Source organism: Mustelus asterias, chromosome 6 (genome assembly GCF_964213995.1).
Source record: "Mustelus asterias chromosome 6, sMusAst1.hap1.1, whole genome shotgun sequence".
Taxonomy (NCBI): domain Eukaryota; kingdom Metazoa; phylum Chordata; class Chondrichthyes; order Carcharhiniformes; family Triakidae; genus Mustelus; species Mustelus asterias.
Genome location: NC_135806.1, coordinates 136,265,554 through 136,290,536, shown reverse-complemented (window position 1 = coordinate 136,290,536; position 24,983 = coordinate 136,265,554). Strand labels below are relative to the sequence as shown.

At 44.8% G+C, this 24,983-nt stretch overlaps 2 protein-coding genes across 3 annotated transcripts in view; one reads left to right on the top strand and one right to left on the bottom strand.

Moving 5' to 3' along the window:
- The first annotated feature begins 391 nt into the window (after positions 1 to 391).
- LOC144495167 (uncharacterized) overlaps positions 392 to 24,983 on the top strand; it is a 59,953-nt gene continuing 35,361 nt past the window's right edge. The window contains exon 1 of the mRNA XM_078215162.1: positions 392 to 478. Coding sequence (XP_078071288.1) covers positions 449 to 478 — 30 coding nt within the window. The 5' untranslated portion in view covers positions 392 to 448. The remainder of the gene's footprint in view (positions 479 to 24,983) is intronic.
- The window catches only part of lrpap1 (low density lipoprotein receptor-related protein associated protein 1), a 39,557-nt gene continuing 24,660 nt past the window's right edge, over positions 10,087 to 24,983 (bottom strand). Inside the window, exons 3-8 of one of the 2 annotated variants that reach the window (XM_078215159.1) lie at positions 24,123 to 24,253; positions 22,308 to 22,428; positions 21,134 to 21,289; positions 16,558 to 16,640; positions 14,055 to 14,231; positions 10,087 to 12,221 (exon numbers count right to left, since the gene is read on the bottom strand). In XM_078215159.1, the coding sequence (XP_078071285.1) occupies positions 12,153 to 12,221; positions 14,055 to 14,231; positions 16,558 to 16,640; positions 21,134 to 21,289; positions 22,308 to 22,428; positions 24,123 to 24,253 (737 nt within the window). In that variant the 3' untranslated portion in view covers positions 10,087 to 12,152. The remainder of the gene's footprint in view (positions 12,222 to 14,054; positions 14,232 to 16,557; positions 16,641 to 21,133; positions 21,290 to 22,307; positions 22,429 to 24,122; positions 24,254 to 24,983) is intronic. The other variant, XM_078215161.1, reaches the window with a different exon arrangement.

Sequence of the window (24,983 nt, the reverse complement as noted above, 5' to 3'; positions counted from 1 at the left end):
ACAGAGGACATGTTTACATCTATTTTTATTCTCCATGTGTTTTAAGATTAAACTTCCATAGCACGCACTGTTTATTAATTGCCACGCTATTTGCTGTACCCGTTAGAATATTGTTACTCCACATGTTCTTTGGAGATGATGGGATGAGTTTCAAGCACATTGGAGACCTGATCTCTTAATAAACAGTGATCAACTTTGATCTATTGGTGTCTTGACGTGTTTACTCTGTTCCTTGTCTTGTCAACAAACCTTGCTTTTCCTTGCCTTGTGAAATCTTCCAAACCATTTCACGCCACACAAGCCTTCAACATTGAGCTGTTAGTCTTCTTAGAGAATTCCTCAGCACACTGAGAGATGGATTAGATTCAGCAAAGCAAAGAGACTGCATTCTGTAAAGATGAGGTTGGACTAGAAGCTTGCAGCCTAGGCTACTGGAAGGCTGGTCATTATGGAAGTTGTCGAGATGGACTTCCAGAAGGTATTTGATCAGGTGCTGCATGAAAGATGGCAAAAAATGCACCAAGTTTAACATTAGGGTGAAGTTGTTTGGGAAGTAAGAGGTAGAGAATAGGAATGAAGTTGATGAAGTCTGACTGGCGGGCTGTGACGTGGTCACAGAGAACAGAAAGAGGCCCTTCGGCCCATTGTGTCTGCACCAGCCATCAAGCAACTATCTAATTTGAAAACAAGTCGTACCTGATCTCAGCAGCAAATAGGCCAGTAACACTTTTGCATTGTACCTCAGGGTCCCCACTCAACCTTTCAGCATATAAAAATGACTTGGATAAAGGAATAGTTATGACGGCACCAAATTAGATACTGTACATGGAAAGAGAAAGTTATATAGAGACCAAGTGAGTCCACAAGAAATGGGGCAGGAGTAGACCATTTGGCTTGTCGACTCTGCACTACCATTCAGTACGACAATGGCTGATCTTGGGTTTCAACTCCATTCCCCTACTGTGACATTGGTGTACCTTTAAAAGGTGCTTTTTTTTAACTCATGCACTCTGCAGTTGTAAGCAAACCTTTTGTTTTTCTCATTGTTGCCGGGCTATGAGTCTTTTTATTGCTGCCTAAATGGGGGTTTGTTTATTTTTACTGGGATGTTTATGACTCTGCATTGTTAGGAGAAAGCTTGGTTGGCAGGTCAGGTGACAGGAGTTCTTTTGTTTTCAGGCATCAAGCTAAAAAGAAGTCTCTCTTTCTCTCCCTGGTTTTGGAAATTCTGCTGGTTAGCTGAAAGCAAGGTCTTCCCTTTCTGAAGGAGGGAATCGGCTGTTGGTAGCTTGCCCAGAGTCTGGAGTTTTGGGAAGCTGTTTTGACTTCACACTGTTCTGAGTCTATCCACAGAATTGCAGACTTCATCCAAAGGTCTCAGGTCTAGTATCATGGGAGCATTAGCCTTTGCTGTGTTAAACCTGTGAAAAGGGTCTTTTGTCTATGGAATTGGTTGGATTGGAACACATTAGATATATTTGTTAAGGGTTATACATTATAGTGATTGTTTTGTCTGCAATTGATCAGAGTTCTTGCTAATTTTCTTACTATACATGTTAACTATATTCCTAAAATAAACTTTGTTTGGTTAAAACTTCCTAGCGGGTCATTTGAATCATACCTAAAGTGAAACCTATCGTGCTTATCCTAGCCAAATTCAAGATGCAAAACGTATGGTCCAGGCGGACTCTATACAACACTTGGGAGTTTCTGACCTGAACCATAACAGGTTGGAAAACAGAAGTGAGAAAGTGATGCTTCAGTTGTACTGTGCCTTGCACAGATTCCATCAGGATTGCTGTATTCAATTTATTTTGGAGAGGCGGCTGCCAGAGAAGGGAGTGCAGATTCACTACAGGAACACCCGAGTTCAAAGCATTATCCTGGATTGTATTCCCTTGGCTTTAGATTGTCAGGTTAGGAAATTTAAAGTGAAACAGGATTTTCCTCTGCTATGGGCTAAAAAAGGGCACAACTTTAGATTAGAGCTAGGCCATATAGGACTGAAATTGGGAAGCATGTATTACACAGTGTAGTGGAACATAAACATATGGAACAGGAGCAGAAATAGGCCATTCGGCCCCTTGAGCCTTTTCTGCCAGGCAGTGGGATCATGGCTGACGTGTTTGTGTTTCGAATTCCTCATTCCCATTTATCCGATTACCTACGATTCCCTTGCCTAATAAGAATCCATCTCCCTCCACCTTAAAAATATTCAATGATTCTGCCTCCTGAATGTTCCAAAGTTGCACAATGAAAAAAGAATTCCGTGTCCTAAAAAGGCAACACCTAAATTTAAAATAGTGCCCCCTTGTTCACCCACAAGGGGAAACATCCCTTCCACATCCACCTTGTTAAGACCATTCAGGATTGTGTATAAAAGAACAAAGTACAGGACAGGAACAGGCCCTTCGGCCCTCCAGGCCTGTGCTGATCATGATGCCTTAACTAAAGTAAAAATAACCTTCTGCCCTTGGACCGTATCCCTCTATTTCCTCCCTATTCATGTACCCATCCAGATGCCTGCTAAATGTTGCTAATGTGCTTGCTTCCACCAGCTCCTCTGGCAGTGCGTTCCAGGCACCCACTACTCTCTGCATTGAAAAACATCCCCCGCACATCTCCCTTAAACTTTCCCCCTCTCACCTTGAACCTGTGCCCCCTTGTAATTGACACTTCCACTCTTGGAAAAAGCCTCTGACTATCCACTCTGTCCATGCCTCTCATAATTTTGTAGACCTCTATCGGGTCTCCCCTCAGCTTCCATCTTTCCAGTGAAAATAATCCTAGTTTATTCAACCTCTCCTCATGGTCAACACCCTGGTGAACCTTCTTTACACTCTCTCCAAAGCTTCCACGTCCTTCTGGTAGTGTGGTGACCAGAACTGCACACAACACTGCAAATGTGGCCTAACCAAGGGTTTATAAAGCTGCAACATGATTTCTCAACTCTTGTACTCAATGCCCCGGCTGATGAAGGCAAGCATGCCATATGCCTTCTTAATCACCTTGGCCACCTGTGTTGTCACTTTCAGGGAACTGTGGATCTGCACGCCCAGATCCCTCTGTATGTTAATGTTCCTAAGGGTTCTGCCATTTACAGTATAATTCACACCTAAATTTAATCCTCCAAAATGCATCATCTCACATTTGTCCGGATTAAACTCCGTCTGCCATTTCTGTGCCCAAGTCTCCAATCTATCTGTATCCTGTTGTATCCTCTGACAATCCCTGGCACTATCAGTAACTCCACCAATCTTCGTGTCATCCTGTAACTTACTAATCAGACCACCCACATTTTCCTCCCAATCATTATATATACTTCAAACAACAGACATCCCTGCACTGATCCCTGCAGAGCACCATTAGCTACAGATCTCCATTTCTAAAAAACACCCGCCCACCGCTACTCTCTGTCTTCTATAACCAAGCCAGTTCCGTATCCCTCTAGCCTGAATCCCATGTGATTTTAGTTTTCACACCAGTCTGCCATGTGGGACCTTGTCAAATGCCTTACTAAAGTCCATATAAACTACATCCACAGCCCTTCCCTCATCAATTATCTGTCACTTCTTCAAAAAACTGAATCAAGTTGGTGAGACATGACCTTTCCCGTACAAAACTATGCTGCCTGTCATCAGTCCATTTTCTTCCAAATGTGCGTATATTCTGTCTCTCAGTATCTTCTCCAAAAGCTTCCCCACCACTGACGTCACGTTCACCGGCCTAAAATTTCCTGGATTATCCCTGCTTCCTTTCTTAAACAAGGGAACAAGGATGTGAAGATATCTGTTAAGGCCTCAGTTATTTCTTCCCTTGCCTCCCGCAGTAATCTGCGTTAGATCCTATCTGGCCTTGGGGACTTGTCTACCTTAATGCAATTTAGGGTATTCAACACTTCCTCCTTCAATATACTGACATATTCTAGAGCATCTATATCAATGGGGACAAAGTAGAAAGGGTCGAGAGCTTCAGGTTTTTAGGTGTTCAGATCACCAACAACCTGTCCTGGTCCCCCATGCCGACACTATACTTAAGAAAGCCCACCAATGCCTCTACTTTCTCAGAAGACTAAGGAAATTTGGCCTGTCAACTACGACTTTCACCAACTTTTACAGATGCACCATAGAAAGCATTCTTTCTGATTGTATCACAGCTTGGTATGGCTCCTGCTCTGCCCAAGACCGCAAGGAACTACAAAAGATCGTGAATGTAGCTCAATCCATCACACAAACCAGCCTCACATCCATTGACTCTGTCTATACTTCCCGCTGCCGTGGCAAAGCAGCCAGCATAATTAAGGACCCCACGCACCCCGGACATTCTCTCTTCCACCTTCTCCCGTCAGGAAAAAGATACAAAAGTCTGAGGTCACGTACCAACCGACTCAAGAACAGCTTCTTCCCTGCTGCTGTCAGAGTTTTGAATGGACTTACCTTGCATTAAGCTAATCTTTCTTTACACCCTAGCTATGACTGTAACACTACATTCTGCACTCTCTCGTTTCCTTCTTTATGAACGGTATGTTTGTCTGTATTGCACACAAGAAACAATACTTTTCACTGTATACTAATACATATGACAATAATAAATTAAATCAAATCAAAAACACCTATCCATGACCTCAACATCTTAATGTCCTTCGCTTTGGTGAATACCGATACAAAGTACTCATTGAGGAGCTCACCCACTTCCTGTGGCTCCAGGCATAATTTCCCTGCATTGCCCTTAAGTGGGCCTACTCTTTCTACCCTCTTGCACCTTAACTCTGTTTGTTAAAGACAAACCTTTTAGCCCTCCTAATTCCACGTTTAAATTCCTTCCTCTTTCGCTGTACTCAAGGGTTTTGTCAGTTTTTAGATGCCTGGACCTATCATATGCTTCCCTTTTCCTTTTGACTAAGCTTACAATTTCCCTTCTCATCCATGGTTCCCGAATCCTGCCATTTCTAACCTTCATTTTTGCGGAGACATGCCTGTCCTGTACATCAATCAACTGTCCTTTAAAAACCTCCCACATGCCAGATATGGATTTGCCGTCAAATAGCCGCTCCCAATCCACATTCCCCAGTTCCTGTCTAATTTGGATGTAATTGGCCTTCGCCCAATTAAGCCCCCTCAACCGAGGGCCACTCTTGTCCTTATCCATGACTACCCGAAATCCAATGGAATTGTGGTTGCTAAGCCCAAAGTGCTCCCCCACTGGACTGAACATAGAGTTCAACAACTTCAGATGATGAACTCTCTCCTCCACCTTCACTCCACTTCCATTTATTTTATTCCATTTCATTTCATCCATTTTATCATCTTTCTTTTTCAATTCTTTTTTTTCCACTTCTCCATTCCAGCTCTCCTCCTTTCCACCCCCTTCAGCGCAACTGCCACATTCCTCAGGCAGTCCTTTAACAATCTGTATCTCTGTTCTGCATTTTCGCATTCTGATCACTTAATGGACTCTCTTAGCACCTTCTCATTTACATTCCCTTTGTCCAATTCCACACCCCCTCCCCAATTGTATAAATCTCTGCTGATTCTCTTTGCTCTTAGCTCTGATGAAGGGTCAGAAAGCCCATCATCCTTCTCAGAAGACTAAGGAAATTTGGCATGTCAGCTACGACTCTCACCAACTTTTACAGATGCACCATAGAACGCATTCTTTCTGGTTGTATCACAGCTTGGTATGGCTCCTGCTCTGCCCAAGACCGCAAAGAACTACAAAAGGTCGTGAATGCAGCCCAATCCATCATGCAAACCAGCCTCCCATCCATTGACTCTGTCTACACTTCCCACTGCCTTGGCAAAGCAGCCAGCATAATTAAGGACCCCACGCACCCCAGACATTCTCGCTTCCACCTCGTTCCTTCGGGAAAAAGATACAAAAGTCTGAGGTCACGTACCAACCGACTCAAGAACAGCTTCTTCTGTGCTGCTGTCAGACTTCTGAATGGACTTACCTTGCATTAAGTTGATCTTTCTCCACACCCTAGCTATGACTGTAACACTACACTCTGCACTCTCTCATTTCCTTCTCTATGAACGGTATGTTTTGTCTGTATAGCGCAAGAAACAATACTTTTCACTGTGTGTTAATACGTGACAATAATAAATCAAATCAAATCTAGACACAAAACGTTGGCTCTATTCTCTCCCTGTCAGACCTGCTGAGATTTTCCCTCATTTTCTGTATTTGTCCCACTGAAACATCGATCATTGGCCCAGCTCATTCCCCAATACCAAGTTTAGTATGGCCCTCTCCCTGGTTGGGATTGTCAACATACTGTATCAAAAAGCCCTTCTGGACACATCCAACAAATTGCTCTCCATCCGAGCCCCTGACTGTAAGAGAATTGCAGTCAATATGGGAGAAGTAAAAGTCACTCACATAACTACCCTGCTTTTTCACACCTTTTCAGTATCTGATTACACAACTGCTCCTCTGTCTCCTGCAGGCTGTTGGGGGGTCTATAGTACACTCCCAACATTGTGATTTCACCCTTCCTATTCATGAGCTCCACCCATAATGCCTCACAACAAGATCCATCCTTCAGCACTGCTGTGATCTGCTCCCCAATCAGTAATGCAACTCCTCCACCTCTTTTGTTTCCCTTTCTGTCCCGCATAAAACAACAATATCTCGGAATGTTAAGATGCCAGTGCCGTCCCTCCTTTAACCATGCCTCCGTAATTACAATTCCATGTGTAATCCAGGCTCTCAGTACATCTGTCCTCCCTGCAATACTTCTTGCATTGAAGCAAACGCACTCCAGAGCTCCAGTCCCACCAAGCCCCACGGCTTCCCTCTGCCTGCTCTATGTTTATTTATGTTTATACTCTGCCTATGTTTATCTCAGTCTCACTTTTTTCCCCATTCCCTACACTTACTGGCCTGCTGTTTCGGTTCCCACTTCCATCAAGTCACCATCGCCCTCCACCCCCCCTCCCACACAACCTCAAAATTCCAAGCTCAATCTGTCCAACCTTTCCCCACAAGTCAACCCATTCATTCCAGGTATCTAGTAAACCTTCTCTGAACCGTCTCCAATGTATTTACACCCTTCATTAAATAAGGTGCCCAAACTGCGCACACTATTCAAGACGTGATCGCACCAATGCCCTGTATAACTGAAGCATATCATTACTCTGATGTTTGATTTCCCTCACAACAAAGGGCAACATTCCATTTGCCTTCTTGTTGCTGTTCCTGCAAACTAACCTTTTGTGACTCATGCACAAGAACATTTAGATCCCTCTGCACTTTGGAATTCTGCAGTTGTTCTCTGCTTGAGTAATACTCTGCCTTTTTATTCTTCCTGCCAAAGTCAACAGCTCCGTCAGATTTCTAACCACTCACTAAACCAGCTACATTCATCTGCAACCTCCTTGTGTGCTCTTCACAACATACTTTCCTACTTATCTTTGCCACCTGCAAATCAAGATTTATCATCCCAAAAGCCTGTGGATGATGAATCAGTGACATTTCCAAATTGGTTATCATAGAATCCCTACAGTACAGGAGACCATTCGGCCCATAGAATCTGTACCGACCACAATCCCACCCAGGCCCTATTCCCGTAACCCTGCTAGTACTACTGCTAACCCTGTCACCTAGTAGAATATTCTCTGCAAACATATTTCTTCTCGAATATTACCCTGCTAATCCTCCTGACACAAGGGACAATTTAGCCTGGCCAATCAACCTAACCCACACATCTTTGGACTTTTATGCTATTGGGTAAGAGATTCAAAGGATATGGAACAAGACAGTAAAATGAGCCAAGGCAGAAAAGTGAAATAGGATTAGGTCATTCAGTCTCTCATGTTTCTTCCACCATTCAAGGAGACCATAGTTAACCTCAACTACAGCTCCATTGATCCAGTATAAGAAACAGGTAACCTAGGCTGGAACTTCAGTAAGGTACTGATGCAGCGTTGAAGATGCTGTATTGGCTACTAAACCAAGGTTCTCACATGAACATTAAAGTTTATTTATTAGTCACAAGTAAGGCTTACATTAACATTGCAATGAAGTCACTGTGAAATTCCCCTAGTCGCCACAGTCCAGTGCCTGTTCGGGTACACAGAGGGAGAATTTAGCATGGCCAATGCACCTAACTAGCACATCTTTCAGAATGTGGAGGAAACCGGAGCACCTGGAGTAAACCCATGCAGACACGGGGAGAATGTGCAGTCTCTGCACAGACAGTGACCCAAGCCGGGAATTGAACCCAGGTCCCTGGCGTACGAAGCAGCGGTGCTAACCACTGTGCAACCGTGCAGCATTCAGGAGCAGTGAAAGTCTCCCAGTGGCCTTTTTCTTATTCGTTCATGGGATATGAACATCATTGGCAAGACAACATTTAATTTTTAATTGCCCTTGAAAAGTTGGTGAGCTTCCTTCTTTGAAGCATTGGAGTCCATGTGGCATTGGTATGCCCACAATGCTTTAGATCAGGAGCTCCAGTTTCTGATCCAGTGACAATGAAGGAATGGTCATATATTTCCAAGTAATGACGTTCAAGAGGCAGGTGGTGGCCTAACAGTGGTAATCCAGAGGATCAGGCTAATGCTCTTGGGAATATGGCTTCAAATCCCATCATGGCAGCTGGTGGAATTTAAATTCAATTACTAAATCTGGAATTGAAAACCAATCTCAGTGAACCATGAAGCCATCAATGATTGTCGTAAAAGCCCATCTGGTTCAATAAATAAACTTTAGGGAAGGAAATCTGCCGTCCTTACCCGGTCTGGCCTACATGTGACTCCAGCAATGTAGTTGACTCTTACTGCCCTCTGAAATGGTTGAGTGAGGCACTCAGTTTAAGGGTAATTAGGGATGGGGGAAACAAATGCTGGTCCAGCCAGTGACACCCACATCCTATGAAATTAAAAAACATCTATCTTGAACTTGCAGGTAGTGGTGTTTCCAGATGTTTGCTGCTCTAGGTGCTGATAAGTTTGGAAGCTGCTCTCGAACGTGGTGAGTTGCTGCAGGTCATCTTGAAGATGGTACCACTGTGAAGGGAGTGAATGTTTAAAGTGATGGATAGGGTGCCAACTAAGTTGGCTGCTTTGTCCTGGAGGTGGCGAGCATTTGAGTGTTGTTGGAGCTGCACTCATCCAGGCAAGTAAAGCGTATTCCATCACAACCCTGATTTGCGCCTTGTAGATGTAAGAGTTTTGGGGAGTCTGGAATAGTTGCTGCAAATTTTCCAGCCTCCGACTTGTTCTTGTCACCACAGTGCTTATGTGGTTGGCCCAGTTAAGTTTTATTCTAACACGATTGCCAATGATATTGCAAGTGTGTAGAGAAGTGATAGATGATTGGTACTTGTTGCGAATTAGGATACAGGCAGTAGAATTTCAGATGATTTCAAGCTATCAGCCAGGAATTCATTGCAATAAAGTTAAAGTTTATTTATTAGTCACAAGTAAAGCTTACATTAACACTGCAATGAAGTTACTGTGAAAATCGCCTAGTCGCCACACTTCGGCACTTGTTCGGGTCAATGCACCTAACCAGCACGTCTTTCAGACTGTGGGAGGAAACCGGAGCACCTGGAGGAAACCCATGCAGACACGGGCAGAACCTGCAAACTCCACACAGACAGTGACTCAAGGCGGGAATCGAACCTCGGTCTCTGGCACTGTGAGGCAGCAGTGCTAACCACTGTGTTGCCAATAGTTGAGAAGGGTAACAGAGCACAAATGGGGGCTTCAATAGCAGATGAACTGATGAAGGGGCAGGGTGAGATTATATTAGAGGTGAAAAATGACAGCTGGACCAGCATAGTTCACAGTATGACAAGGGGTAACTGCAATGAGCGCAACAGAGAGAATTATTTGCAGAGGTGGGTTCACCAATTGGCAGCAGTGGTGAAAGATATCTCCCTGGAGTCGATGTGCTGCTGGCAGAGTGTTCAGGTATCAGTACTGGGAGGGGAATATCAGTAGGGAAAAGGAGTTCTTCATGCTAAAATAACTTGCCAGTATACACACACAAAAAATTTTGATCATAAACCTAAAAAACAACTTATAAGAAATAAACCCCAATATAGTAAAACAAAAACAGGCACCAAGATAGGAAAAGTATGTTTTTCCAGCTTTATTTCACTCATGGGTAAATTAGATGTTGCCATTTCTGTTTAGGGAATCCACTAAGTCGTGCATCTTTTTGTTCACAACTCCTCCATGAACTCCCTTCTGCCCCATCAGAAACATCAAAACTTTGGAAGATTTCCCGATGCAGATGCTCTTTCCTTCATCGCCCAGTGTCCTGATATCCATGGAGGGATTCTTCTCCAGCAGCATGTTGTCGCGGATGATGGAGTACTTCTTCCCACCGATGGTGATCCCGTTTTGGAGGATCGACTTCCTGTCGTGGTCAATGATCACTTCGATCTCCTGGGATGTAACCTGGCCCAACACACCGTCGCTTCTGCATGCCCAAATCCTTTTGTTTTTGGGAGTGCATCCAGCTATGGCAATGTCCACAATAGTACTGTCTTGCAGAACTGCCGCAATGTATTCTTTCCAATCCAGCATTTTTCTAGCCTTTGTAATCGAGGACAAAGAGATGACGTCCTTGGACCCTGAGGGAAGGCTGGGAAATGAAGCCACAGTCCAGCACAGGGTAAAATCTGATGTCATGCAAGCTTTATGACAGTGCCTTTACACCACAAGTACTGAACTGGGGAGACTTTCCCCCTCACTCACCTTCCCCCCTCCCCCCAGTTTATTTTATTTTCACCCTCTTTGCTCTGCTTTTCTCCCAGGTTTGCGTCTTCTGAAAGCCACGAAGAAATTTGGAAACCTTCTGTACTAGACCTCTTTTGTATCTGTACCCTCTAACCTTTAAAATTCTCTGAGGTTCTGGGGCTGAGTGTTAAATGAGGTGGCAAAGATACAAAGCTTGCAAGAAGGGACATGTCTTTCTCATCTTTAACCAAAAGAAACCGCAGTTCCTATAAAAATGGATGATTAGACAAGCAGTCTGACAGCACCAAGACAGTGGAAGGATTGAGAGAGGTTTTATGAGGTACGGGAATTAAGGGTTATGGAACCAAATCTGGTAAGTAGCTCAAAGACATGGGTGGCACAGTGGTTAGCACTTCTACCTCACAGTGCCAGGGACCCGGGTTCGATTCCCAGCCTGGGTCGCTGTCTGTGTGGAGTCTGCACGTTCTCCCAGTGTCTGCGTGGATTTCCTCCAGGTGCTCCGGTTTCCTCCCACAGTCCGAAAGACATGCTGGTTAGGTGCACTGGCCATGCTAAATTCTACCTCCGTGTACCCGAACAGGTGCTGGGGTGTGGCGACTAGGGCATTTTCACAGTAACCTCATTGCAGTGTTAATGCTATTTGTGGTACTAATAAATAAACTTTAAGTTTATTAGCCATGATCTAATTCAATGAAAGAACAGATCCAAAGGGCTGAATCACGGGCTTTCGGAGCACTGCTCCTTCATCAGGTGATGAAGGAGCAATGCTCCAAAAGCTCGTGCTGCCAAATAAACCTGTTGGACTTTAACCTGGTGTTGTGACACTTCTTACTGTGCCCACCCCAGTCCAACGCCGGCAACTCCACGTCATGGCTCCTTTGGTACTGCAGGAGTGTTGGCCCTGATTGTATTGGACACACTGCACATTAGAGAAGGTGACAGCATCTTCTGTGTGACTCCTGCATAGTCTTGTCAAGTTCACTTTTGGAGATGTATCAAGTTGAGCAAAACAAATTTGTTTGGTCCTTCATAGGTTGACTCAGGCCGGTCTATAGATCCATAACCAATACAGTGAACAGGTAGCAACATTACAAATACCGATATACAGAAAGTCTGGAATTTAATTTACCACGTATGTTGATTACACAAGAGACGGCACGCTGCTTGATAAACTCTATTTAAACCAAATCAGCTATGTAAAGCGGTACCTTCATTAACAGTGATTCAGCATAAGCAGCCGTATACAACTTGTGTTCCAAACGGGTCCCGCTCCTGCTGGCTCCAATGATTTGTACAAAAGAGTGAATCATTACAGAAGCAAAGTTATGTTTGATGGTGTCTTTCAGACCTGATGAATTACGATTAGTATGTATTGTGATTTGGTACATGTTCCAACTACAGGAATACAGCAGGTTCAGATTTTGGGCAGGAGCTGGGTCATAGTTCATTGTGATTGAGGCCTCCCTTTGAGAGTCTGGCCAGAAGGTCCTGCATGTGCTTCTTTACCTGAAACAAGATCCACAGATTAACAGGAGCCATTTAAAAAAATATCACTGCAGTTTTTTGCGATCACACCGTTCCCTCCAGAGGGATTTATAATTGCTGAGGCACAGCTAACAAATGGCAATTCCTTGTGGGAATACTGGGCACGGAATCCGAGAAAACTACTTCAACCATGAGGGTACTTCCTCACCACGCATAAAAAGGTACCAGAAGATGGCCAATGCCCATTTGTAACCCACAAGACTACAGTATCACTCAAGGAGACCAAACTGCAGGACAAAACAGGGAAGGAATGAGCAGAGATTGAATAAACTGGGATTGTTCTCCTTGGGAAGATGGAGGCTGAGGGGGCGACCTGATAGAAATTTATAAAAATATGAGGTGCATCGATAGATAAGGGGAACAGTTGGAAGCTTTTTCCCAGGGCAGAAATGACAATTACAAGGGGGCACAAGTTCAAGGTAAGGGGAGGGGGGAAGGTTCAGTAGAGATGTGCGGGGGATGTTTTTTACACAGGGTGTGGTGATGGCCTGGAGTGCACTGCCAAGTGAGGTGGTTGAGGCAGACATGTTAGTAACATTTAAGACTTATCTGGATTTACACATGAACAGGCGGGGAATAGAGGCATACTGGCGATTGGTTTAGATAGGACAACATGATCGGTGCAAGCTTTGTGGGTCAAAGGGCCTGTTTCTATGCTGTACTGTTCTTTGGAAGTGTTTTCAGTCACTCAACAGCACAATAAAGCAATTGTGACATTGGCATTTAGCACATTAACAAGAAGAAACTGCTTCTCCCTCCCTTTCCCCTATAATAAATGCAGGTAGTATTGAGGAGGTGGGGAGGCTGCAGAAAGATTTAGACAGTTTAGGAGAGTGGTCCAAGAAGTGGCTGATGAAATTCAACGTGGGCAAGTGCGAGGTCGTGCACTTTGGAAAAAAGAATAGAGGCATGGACTATTTTCTAAACGGTGACAAAATTCATAATGCTAAAGTGCAAAGGGACTTGGGAGTCCTAGTCCAGGATTCTCTAAAGGTAAATTTGCAGGTTGAGTCCGTAATTAAGAAAGCAAATGTAATGTTGTCATTTATCTCAAGAGGCTTGGAATACAAAAGCAGGGATGTACTTCTGAGGCTTTATAGAGCACTGGTTAGGCCCCATTTGGAGTACTGTGAGCAATTTTGGGCCCCACACCTCAGGAAGGACATACTGGCACTGGAGCGGGTCCAGCGGAGATTCACACGGATGATCCCAGGAATGGTAGGCCTGACATACGATGAACGTCTGAGGATCGTGGGATTATATTCATTGGAGTTTAGGAGGTTGAGGGGAGATCTGATAGAAACTTACAAGATAATGAACGGCTTAGATAGGATGGACGTAGGGAAGTTGTTTCCATTAACAGGGGAGACTAGGACGTGGGGGCACAGCCTTAGAATAAAAGGGAGTCACTTTAGAACAGAGATGAGGAGAAATTTCTTCAGCCAGAGAGTGGTAGGTCTGTGGAATTCATTGCCACAGAGGGCTGTGGAGGCCGCGACGTTGAGCGTCTTCAAGACAGAAATTGATAAATTCTTGATTTCTCGAGGAATTAAGGGCTATGGGGAGAGAGCGGGTAAATGGAGTTGAAATCAACTATGATTGAATGGTGGAGTGGACTCGATGGGCCGAATGGCCTTACTTCCGCTCCTATGTCTTATGGTCTTAACTCCACTAGGTTCAGGTTATTGGAGCTTACTCTGCACAAATTGGGCCCCATTCCCAACACAGCAAACATGAAACATTTCACAAAAGAGCTTGAGCTCTAAGGGGCAGATAAAGAGGGCACTCATTTACCTTGTAGCCAAGTTCTTTTGTCTTTTCTGTTAGCATTGCATACTTTTCTTTGTTCCTGGACAAATGCTCCTTGTCCCCAATTGTCTCCACGTGTTTAAGCTTTTGGTGGGACAAGTCCAGCTGCTCCTGATAATGTTGGTGCTTCTCAATCTTTGTCTCAAAGTGCTTCAGCTCCTCCTGCCATAAACCAGGTTTTAAAAAAAAACAAGCACAAAATAAAAGGAGGTTAAACATAAAAGCAAATTACCGCGGATGCTGGAATCTGAAACCAAAAGAGAAAACGCTGGAAAATCTCAGCAGGTCTGGCAGCATCATTGAGCTTTGACAAAGGGTCATGTGGACTCGAAACATCAGCTCTTTTCTCTCAAAGAACAAAGAAAATTACAGCACAGGAACAAGCCCTTCGGCCCTCCAAGCCTGCACCGACCATGCTGCCCGACTGAACTAAAACCCCCCACCCTTCCAGGATCATATTCCTCTAGAACAAAGAACAATACAGCACAGGAACAGGCCCTTCGGCCCTCCAAGCCCGTGCCGCTCCCTGGTCCAAACTAGACCATTCTTTTGTATCCCTCCATTCCCACTCCGTTCATATGGCTGTCTAGATAAGTCTTAAATGTTCCCAGTGTGTCCGCCTCCACCACCTTGCCTGGCAGCGCATTCCAGGCCCTCACCACCTTCTGTGTAAAATATGTCCTTCTGATATCTGTGTTAAACCACCCCCCCTTCACCTTGAACCTATGACCCCTCGTGAACGTCACCACCAACCTGGGGAAAAGCTTCCCATCCTATTCATGTATTTATCCAGACGTCCCTTAAAACTCACTATCGCACCTGCTTCCACTGCCTCCCCTGGCAGCGAGTTCCAGGCACCCACAACCCTCTGTGTAAAAAACTTGCCTCGTACATCTCCTTTAAACCTTGCCCCCTAGTAATTGATTCTTCCACCCTGGGAAAAAGCTTCTGACTATCCACTGTCCATGCCTCTCATAATCTTGTAGACTTCTGTCAGGTCGCCCCCTCAACCTCTGTCGTTCCAGTGAGAACAAACCAAGTTTCTCCAACCTCTCCTCATAGCTAATACTCTCCTTACAGATGCTGCCAGATCTGCTGAGATTTTCCAGCATTTTCTCTTTTGGTTAAACATAAAGTTGTTCTGGCCTGGAGAACAGATAGTACCGCTCAGAGTCTATGACATAAAAGCTGTGCTGAAAGCAGCAGGGGTCCTTGTGATGTCAATGAGAGTAAAACTGCTTCTTTCAAGGGGACACTGGAATAAAAAGCAGGGCGGTATTTCACTTTAATGTGTAAATACAGGTCTGTGTCTCGGACATTAAGAGGTTCATCTGCATGAAATACAGATTGGAGAAAGAAACCTGTGCTTTAGCTCCTGTTTGGAAAGAGCTCTCCAAATTCCTGGATACCATCTTTCACCCAGTTGTCTCTGACAACGTAAAATAAAACCAAACTTGTTTTTATTCAATTCGTAATGCTTCAGCAGGTCCAATGGGCTCCAAAGCTCTTTGTAACCCAGGCCTGTCATCACTCTAGATTTACACTTCATGCATGCAACATAAAAACAAGAACAACACATACTTATACAGAGGCTTTAATGTAATAAAACATTCCAATATGCTTCACAGGGAGTTCTCAGTAAAATCTTTTGACATTGAGCCACATAATGATCTATTAGGACAGATGGCCAAAAGCTTGGGACAAGGAGGTAGATTTTAAGTATGGTCTTAAAGTGAGAGAGAGAAGTGCAGAGGTTTAGGGAAGAAATTTCAGAGCTTACAGTCTAGGCAGCTGTAGGGCGGCACAGTGGTTAGCACTGCTGCCTCACAGTGCCAGGGACCCGGGTTCAATTCCAGCCTCAGGTGACTGTCTTTGTGGAGTTTACATGTTCTCCCCCTGTCTGCAGGGCTTCCTCTGGGTGCTCTGGTTTCTTTCCACAAGTCCAAAGACATGGTTAGGTTGACTGGCCATGTTAAATAGACCGAGTGTCCGGGGTATTAGCAGGGTAGGTATGTGATGTTATAGGGATAGGGCCTGGGTGGGATTGTTGTTGATGCAGCCTCGATGGGCTGAATGGCCTCTTTCTGCACTGCAGGGATTCTATGGTTCTAGGGCTGGCCGGCAATGAAAAAAACAAAAATTGGTGATGCCTAAGAGTCCAGATTTGGAAGAGCGCAGAGTTCTGGGAAGAGAGTAGGGAGTTACAGGGAATGTGAGGGACGAGTCCATGGAGGGATTTGAAAATACGAGAAATTAAAAACTGATTCAGTGAGCACAGATGGGTGAAATGGGACTTGGTGAGATTTAGGAGAGAGGCAACAGAGTTTTGACTCTGCAACCAAAGTAATACCAGAGTGCCACCTTGAGGAAGGTTTTACTTCAGTTTGTTTTCTAGAGGATGCGGAGAGAGGTTAGCAGGAATCTCTTTTCTGTGTAAGATTTGTTGGTGAGTGAGTGAACCATCCCGTATGTCGATAAGAAGGTTTACCTTGATGGAATCCAGTTCATCTTCTGTGAAGTTCGACCGCTTCGCCATATCCCACAGTTCAAGTACTCTTGGCTCAGAAAATTCTGATGAGGGCAGGAATTTAAACAATTTCACTCAAATGCAATGACGGTATCGCTTATACTGGAACGTTCCTACTGATAAAAGAGAGTGAACGCACTGGAAATGCACAAGAGGCTAGGCAGCATCCCAGGCAGGTTCTTCACCCAAAGCATTAACTTGGCTTTCCCCCTCTCAGATGCTGGCCAACATGTTGAGCATTTCCACTACTCTCTGTTTTATAACTTCATTTGGTTTTTCATGAATGCAGCACACATCCTGCAAAATCAAAAATGATAAAACTTGCAATGAGATTTTGAACTTAGCTTGAAATCACAGAACCCACAGCATAGAAGATGACTACTTGGCCCATTCTGACGGTGCTGACTCTTAGAAAGAGCAGTCCTGTCGAGGTCAACATATTCACTTTTTGTCCCCAACCCTGTAAGTTCCTCACCTTTGGGTATCTGTGCAACTCGATTTGAAATTATTGATGGAATGGGCTTTCGTCATATTTCCAGGTAGTTTTCCAGATTGCAACGAGTGAAAATACCCCTGGTTTTCCCTCTAGATCTTTGACCAGTGATTTAAAAAAATGACCGAGCTATTCATCGGAGAATCCAGGCGAGGGGGTTAATGATAGGATACTTTTAGGTTGTAGGGCAGCACAATGGCTATCACTGCGGCCTCACAGCGCCAGGGACCCGGGTTCAATTCCCGGTTTGTGCGGAGTTTGCATGTTCTCCGCGTGTCTGCGTGGGTTTTCTCCGGGCGCTCCGGTTTCCTCCCACAGTCCAAAGATGTGCGGGTCAGGTGGATTGGCCATGCTAAATTGACCCTAGTGTCAGGGGGATTAGCAGGGTAAATGTGTGGGGTTATGGGAATAGGACCTGGGTGGGATTGTGGCCGGTACAGACTCGATGGGCCGAATGGTCTCCTTCTGCACTGTAGAGATTCTATGACCCACTCGTGAGAAAGAGTGGAAAGAAAACTATTCTTATCAAAACTTCTCATCACTTTCTCCGCTGCAAAGAGGACAACCTTTCCCAAACTCTTCTCGTATCTGAAATATTTCATTCCTGATAACACCCTGATAAACCTTCTTCATGTTTTAAAATTCATAAAATAGGACGTATACAATCTAAAAGAATCCTATTAGCCTGCTCAGTAACCCCTTTGCCTGGATTTTCCAATGAATAGCTAGAATAATTTCACTTTACTTATCCTATTGAATCCTTTACACAACACATATATAACAGAGTTGTAGAGTCCTTTTGGACTGAAATCGCTGGTCAAACCACAAGCAGTTGGCCAGATTGGTTTAGCAATAATCATTATAAAATGCAAACAGAATACAGAACAGGATAGAAATGGTCAATTCAAATAGACCTTGCAGAGTGACAGTTGAATACCAAAGTTGACCAAATCCTGGCTTTTGAAACATGAACATAGAAAGGCATAGAATTCCTACAGTGCGGAAGGAACCCATTCGGCCCATCGAGTCTGCACCGACCCTCCGACAGAGCAACCCACCCAGACCCTATTCTCCTAACTCAACATATTTACCCCGCCAATCCTCCTAACCTGCACATCTTTGGAGTGTGGGAGGAAACCGTGGAACCTGGGGGAAACCCACACAGACACGGGAAGAATGTGCAAAATCTGCACAGCGACCCAAAGTCTGAATTGAACCAGGTCCCTGGCACTGTAAGGCAGCAGTGCTAACCACTGTGCCACCCTGATAGATGGGGGTTTTTTTCACTGTGTGAAAAGAGTTTCCTCATGTCATCTTTGGCCAATCATTTTCAATCGGTGTCCTCTGGCTCTTGACACTTCCCTATCTATTTCTCCCCATTTTGACAGAATAATCTTCAGTCATTATGCGTGGCAGAGAGCGGAGATGGACAGACATACAAGTACCAAAGCTTCTTCCCCAAGGTTTCTTTTCACTTGAGGTAGGAACTTTGATTGGTATCTTGAGAACAAATCCTCAATCCCCAGAATTAACAGGAGGGCTGGGTTAGGTAGGGGAGGGGGGTGTGGTGGGCAAGGGCAGTACTTATGTCTTCCTCTTCTTCCTTAAAGTTTGACGGAGAGAATCACACAATATCGCTCTTTCTCAAGCAGCCCAAAGTTGTCACAGACACAAGATCGAGGATAGCAGTGTGAACCCATAATATCTGAAGCACAAGAACAATTGGTGGCACAGTGGTTAGCACTGCTGCCTCACAGCGCCAGGGACCCGGGTTCGATTCCTGGCTTGGGCCACTGTGCAGAGTTTGCACGTTCTACCCGTGTCTGCATGGGTTTCCTCCGGGTGCTCCGGTTTCCTCCCACAGTCCAAAAGATGTGCTCGTTAGGTGCATTGGCCATGCTAAATCCTCCTTCAGTGTACCCGAACAGGCGCCGGAGTGTGGCGACTAGGGGATTTTCACAGTAACTTCATTGTAGTGTTAATGTAAACTCACTTGTGACAATAATCAATAAACTTAAAGTCAGTTGGTTCAAAGAGTTAGTTTGCAATTAGGTTGCCTGCTGGTCACGTTACAATATTCCAGACCCTACTCCCAATTCACTGATGACAATGAGTTGCTTTGAAGTAACCAACAAGTAAAAGTTACGTTTCTCCTTCCCAGATTCTTGGTGGGAAAATGGTCAAGACAAGTCTGAATGTTTGACCAATTAACTGGCCAGTAATTTCACTTGTTTGTTGGGTGCAGAATGGCTGCTGTGTCTCCACCAAGCCCCTGCACTTTAAAAAGTCAGACAAGTAACTCACCGCTTGAACCACTACAGGCATTTACTGCAGACATTCAAGAACGTAAGAAATAGGAGGAGAGAGCTAGATGACCATTCAAACCTGCTCAGCCACTTCACAAGATCACAGCTTCACTTTCTCACTTCATGCCCACATTTCGCAATTCCCTTAGGGATTCATAGAAAGCGGAACAGTACAGCACAGGAACGGGCCCTTCTGCCCACGATGTTGTGCCGAACATGATGCCAAATTAAACTAATCCCTTCTGCCCTTGGTCCGTATCCCTCTATTCCTTGTATATTCATGTGCTTATCTAAAAGCCCCTTGAATGCCCCTATCATATCTGCCTCCACCACCACTCCTGGCAGCGGGTTCCAGACACCTACCACTCCCTGTGTAAAAAACTTGCCGCTCACATCTCCTTTGAACTTTCCCTCTCTCACTTTAAGTGCATGCCCCCTAATATTAGACATTTCAACTCTGGGAAAAAGATTCTGACTGTCAACCATATCTATGCCTCTCATAATTTTATAGACTTCTAGTAGGTCTCCTCTCAGCTGCTCCAGAGAAAACAACCCTAGTCTGTCCAGCCTCTCCTTATTACTCATGCCCTCTAACCCAGGCAGCATCCTGGTAAACCCCTTCTGCACCCTCTCCAAAGCCTCCACATCCGCCCTGCAATGTGGCGACCAGATGCTGCAAATGCCTGTTCTTTTGTTCGAAGCAAATGATTGTCCTTATGTTATTTTGAGACCACGGGTGCGATTCTCCCAGCCCACTGCACTGCTGGAGCAGCACAGCAGGCCGGGAGACATCAGCAGGGGGCTTTTCGCAGGGTTCCCACTAGGCTTCACGGCCTTCGCTGGTCGCTGAGACTAAGATTTCCAGCGTAATCAGCTCCCCATCGGAAATCGGCGTGGAGCTGATTACAATATGGAAATCAGTATTTACATCTGATTAGCTGTCCCAGGACTGAGTGGTTCCCTCCAGCAGGGTTTACTCCTGCTTCCCACGAACCGGGAATAGGTGGCCCGACCCTGCTGGAGGGAACAGAGGCCACTGAGGCCCTGCAACAGTTTGAGGGTAAGGGGGGGGTGGCCTTTAGGCAGAGCCAGCCTGGCACTCCCCAAAGGGCACCATGGCACTGTCCACTGAACATCGGGCAGTACCAAGGGGGTGGTGCCAGTTGGGGGGCAGGGCAATCAGTGGTGATTGGGGGGGGGGGAACCCGCTGCGACTCTGCACCTGGGGATTGGAACTGTCGAGGGGGTTCGGGGGAGGGTGGGAGGGAGATGGGGGAACAATAGGGGCTCTTCAGGGGTGGTCTGGGAGGTCAGCGATCAGGGGGTGGGGGGTCAGAAAGCCAGCATTTGGGGGTTCCAGGTCAGGCCACCAATTGGCAGGGGGTTGGAGGGGGGCACTGCACAAGTACAAATTTCCACACTGGCAGATCGCTGCACGCAAAGTGGCCCACTCAGCGTTCTGCTGCTGGCCTCTCGGGTGGGAATAGACCCCGCCCACAGATTTCCAGAGTGAATCATGCTGAGGCACTCTGTGATGCACAGAGTGTGGGAGATTCATTCTGGAAATCATGCTAAAAAAACAATCCAGTGGGATTTACTCCCATTTTCCCACGTGTTGGGGACTTAGAATTTGTTTGGGAGAATCCCAGCCCACATGGATCAACCTGAAAGGGATGAGCTCCCCCCAACTCTACCAAGTAAACCCTGTACTGTTTGACAAGAGGAAGAAGAACATTACCACTGTCCTCATCATAACCTTGATGGATGAGTTTGCGCAATCGCTCAAAACTTGCTTGGACATTGCGGTGCTTATCCTTCAGTTCCACATGCTTGGAATGTAGTAAATCTTCCTTGACATAGGCTTCAGATGGGCTGATCACATTCTGATAAATGTCTGGGGAAAGCACAGAGTTACACTTCATTAAAAAAAAAACACAATTTGCCTGAAGCATATATTTGAGCAGAGAACCATTCAGCGCTCATAATTGGGCCTGTGCTAATTCTATATTGGAGTTGAACACACAAATCCCATTCCTCTACCCTTTCCCAGCTCTCATGAATGCTTTGATACCAGAGAGTTTACAGCTCAGACTCAAAGAAATAATCTTGCACTGAACCCACATCATAATTTAAACATTTTCAACGTTTCTGAACAGTTCCATTAAGGTTCTCTTAACGTCTGCTGCTCCAAATTTCACGCCACAATCAAGTTGCAAATATTCAAAATGGAGGGGCAGGAAATGGCCAGCTGGTCCATCAATCCTATCCCACACATTCTTCTAAACTCCAACGAGAGAATTGTGACTGGACAGTTCCTATTTCCTTCTCCTGCAGCCACATAATCTGACAGACAAAAATCCCCCCCCACCGCCACCCCCCCCCGCAACTGAGAAAATTCCAGGGTCAAAAGGGGACTAAAATACTCTTGAAACTTCTTCCATGACCCCATCAAATACAGATGCGGACAATATATGGGCCAAGTGATAAATTTGATATTTTTGATCCAAATTTAAAAGACAGCTGCTTTTGCCCTTGGATTTGCAAAGGCTGTCCAATTGACAAATTTTAACATAATTAACTTGAAGTCATGATAAAGTCCACAGTAGCTTTGAAGTCATTTAGCAAGAGAAAGATCATGGAGAACAATTACTTAACTACAAAAGTCTGGCCTGAAGAAATTCATGATGAGGAGTGTTGGACTGGGGAGGGCACAGTAAGAAGTCTCACAACACCAGGGTGAAGTCCAACAGGTTTATTTGGAATCACGAGCTTTTGGAGCACTGCTCCTTCATCACCTGAGGAAGGAACAGCGCTCCGAAAGCTTGTGATTCCAAATAAACGTGTTGGACTTTAATCTGGTGTTGAGAGACTTCTTACTAAAGTAATTCAGTCAGTGGTTTTAACTGCAATACCTTCATTCCTGCTGACAGTCTCCCTCAGGATGTGATACTCCTGAACTTTATCCTGGTGGTGCTGAAACTCACGGCGCAGTTTTCGAACCTCATCGTTGCTAAATTTCCCAGATGTTGTTGCCTATCAAGAAGTCCAGGTTAAAGGTGCAATTGATTAAAATTGGGTGCAACATGTACTTGGAATTTACCTTCAAAATTTCCATATTCATGTGAGAAGATTGCAATGTCAACTACAAGCCATTGGCAAACTTTCTCCATCAGATTTCCTGAGTCCATGTAGATGAAGCACTTACACTATTCCGGTCACAGCCTATTCATAACTATGCTAAATCCCCAGGGAGAAATTAAAATCTGTTTCATTGCAAAAAAAAAATCCTCAACCTTACAAAGATCTGGTGAAAGCAAAAAAAAAACCAAACAAATTCACTGTTACCAACTCTGTACTGATAATATTACCCTTTAGGATGGATGTCAAGGCTTTGGAAGGTATAGAGGAAGTCTGTACTCGTTGGAGTTTAGAAGGATGAGGGGGGATCTTATTGAAACTTACAGGATACTGCAAGGCCTGGATAGAGTGGATGTGGAGAGGACGTTTCCACTAGTAGGAAAAACTAGAACCAGAGGGCACAACCTCAGGCTAAAGGGACGATCCTTTAAAACAGAGATGAGGAGGAATTTCTTCAGCCAGAGAGTGGTGAATCTGTGGAACTCTTTGTCGCAGAAGGCTGTGGCAGCCAGGTCATTGAGTGTCTTTAAGACAGAGATAGATAGGTTCTTGATTGATAAGCGGATCAGGGGTTATGGGGAAAAGGCAGGAGAATGGGGATGAGAAAAATATCAGCTATGATTGAATGGCGGAACAGACTCGATAGGCCGAGTAGCCTAATTCTGCTCCAATGTCTTATGGTCTTATCAGAATGATACCAAAGATTAATGAATTCAGTGAGAATGGAGAAGCTTTGATTGGTCTCCTTAGAGCAGGGAAAGTGAAGTGGGCACCTAAAAAGTAATTCAAAATCCTGAGGAAGAGTTGGTGGATTCAGATCCCATAACAATGTTCAAAAGGCAGTTGCACATGTATTCACATGAAGCTAATTTGCAGGCACATGGGACTGAATTGAGCCAGCACAGGCAAACTGGGCTGAATAGCCTCCTTCTGTGCAGTATAGGTTCCACAATATTACAAAATTGTTATATTTGTGTTGAAGTTTTGAAACTTATATGGCTCAGACTAGACAGATTGGCTAGAAGGGGTGGGAGGAACGAGGGCAGAGTTTATGAGGCCAAGGTCATGAGGTTAGCAGAAATCTAACTGACTGGAACTGTTGTATTTAAATTGAAGGCTTTCCAATCAACACATTGTGTGGCTGATGACCTAATATTGAAAGATACAATCACACTGAACTTTTACTGCGCAACTTGAATATTTGGCTCCCTGTCCTCTTGATTTAAATCAAACAAGATAAAGGTCCAGGGTAATTCTGGGGGAAGAAAAAATCTGGCAAATTCCTCTCCGACTCTAGTGATCGAAGCTAGTCCAGGAAAAAGAACACTCTGGTTTTGAATTCTTAATTTTTACAAGAGGTAATATCTGCCCTTGCCACAAACATGTCCTGCTCATATAAGTCACTGCATGACAAAAGGCTAATTCACCGTGTTGGAAACACAAGGGAAGCGAGATATAATGCTAGATTTCAAGGCTGTGTACCAGCCCTTTTTGGAGGAGTGATAACTGCCCTCTCTTTTTTCTGGTTCCTTTGGTTAATTTAGGGATCAATGTCTTTTGAATCAGAGCCAAAAAGGGGAGCCACCAACCTTATTCCACAATTTTTCCAGTTTTGGATCTTCAAACACATCATTTTCAGAGTCCATTGAATCTTTCAGATAATTTGTGTCCATTGGAGCAGCATCCTTTCTTCCATCAAGTCTGTACTTTGTGAGGATGACTGCATTGAAAACAAAAATAGTGAAGTTCACTTAAAGTTGCTTTATCATAGAATCACGAGGTGGAGATGTTGGCGTTGGATTGGGGTGGGCACAGTAAGAAGTCTCACAACACCAGTTTAAAGTCCAACAGGTTTATTTGGAATCACGAGCTTTCAGAGCATTGCTCCTTCATTAGATGAGTCAATATCATAGAATTACTACAGTCCAGAAGGCTGCCATTTGGCCCATTGAGTCTGCACCGATTATCCGACAGAGCATCCTATACAGGCCTCATCTCCCTAACCCCATGTATTTATCCCGCTAATCACCCTAACCTACAGATCTTTGCACACTAAGGTGCATGGCCAATCCACCTAATCTATACATCTTTGGATACCTAGGGGCAATTTAGCATGGCCAATCCACCTAACCAACACATTTTTGGACACCAAGGGGCAATTTAGCATGGCCAATCCACCTAACCTACAGATCTTTGGACATATCTTATAAATGTATCATAGAGTCATAGAATCCAAACAGGGCAGGAGGAGGTCATCTGATCCATTGAGCCTGCACCAACAACAATCCCACCGAGGCCCTATCCTGTAACCCTATGTATTTAGCTTGCTAGTCCATGACACGAAGGGGCAACTTACCAGGAACAATTTACCTAACCCACACATATTTGGACTGTGGGAGGAAACCGGAGCACCTGGAGGAAACCCACGCAGACACGTGGAGAATGTGCAG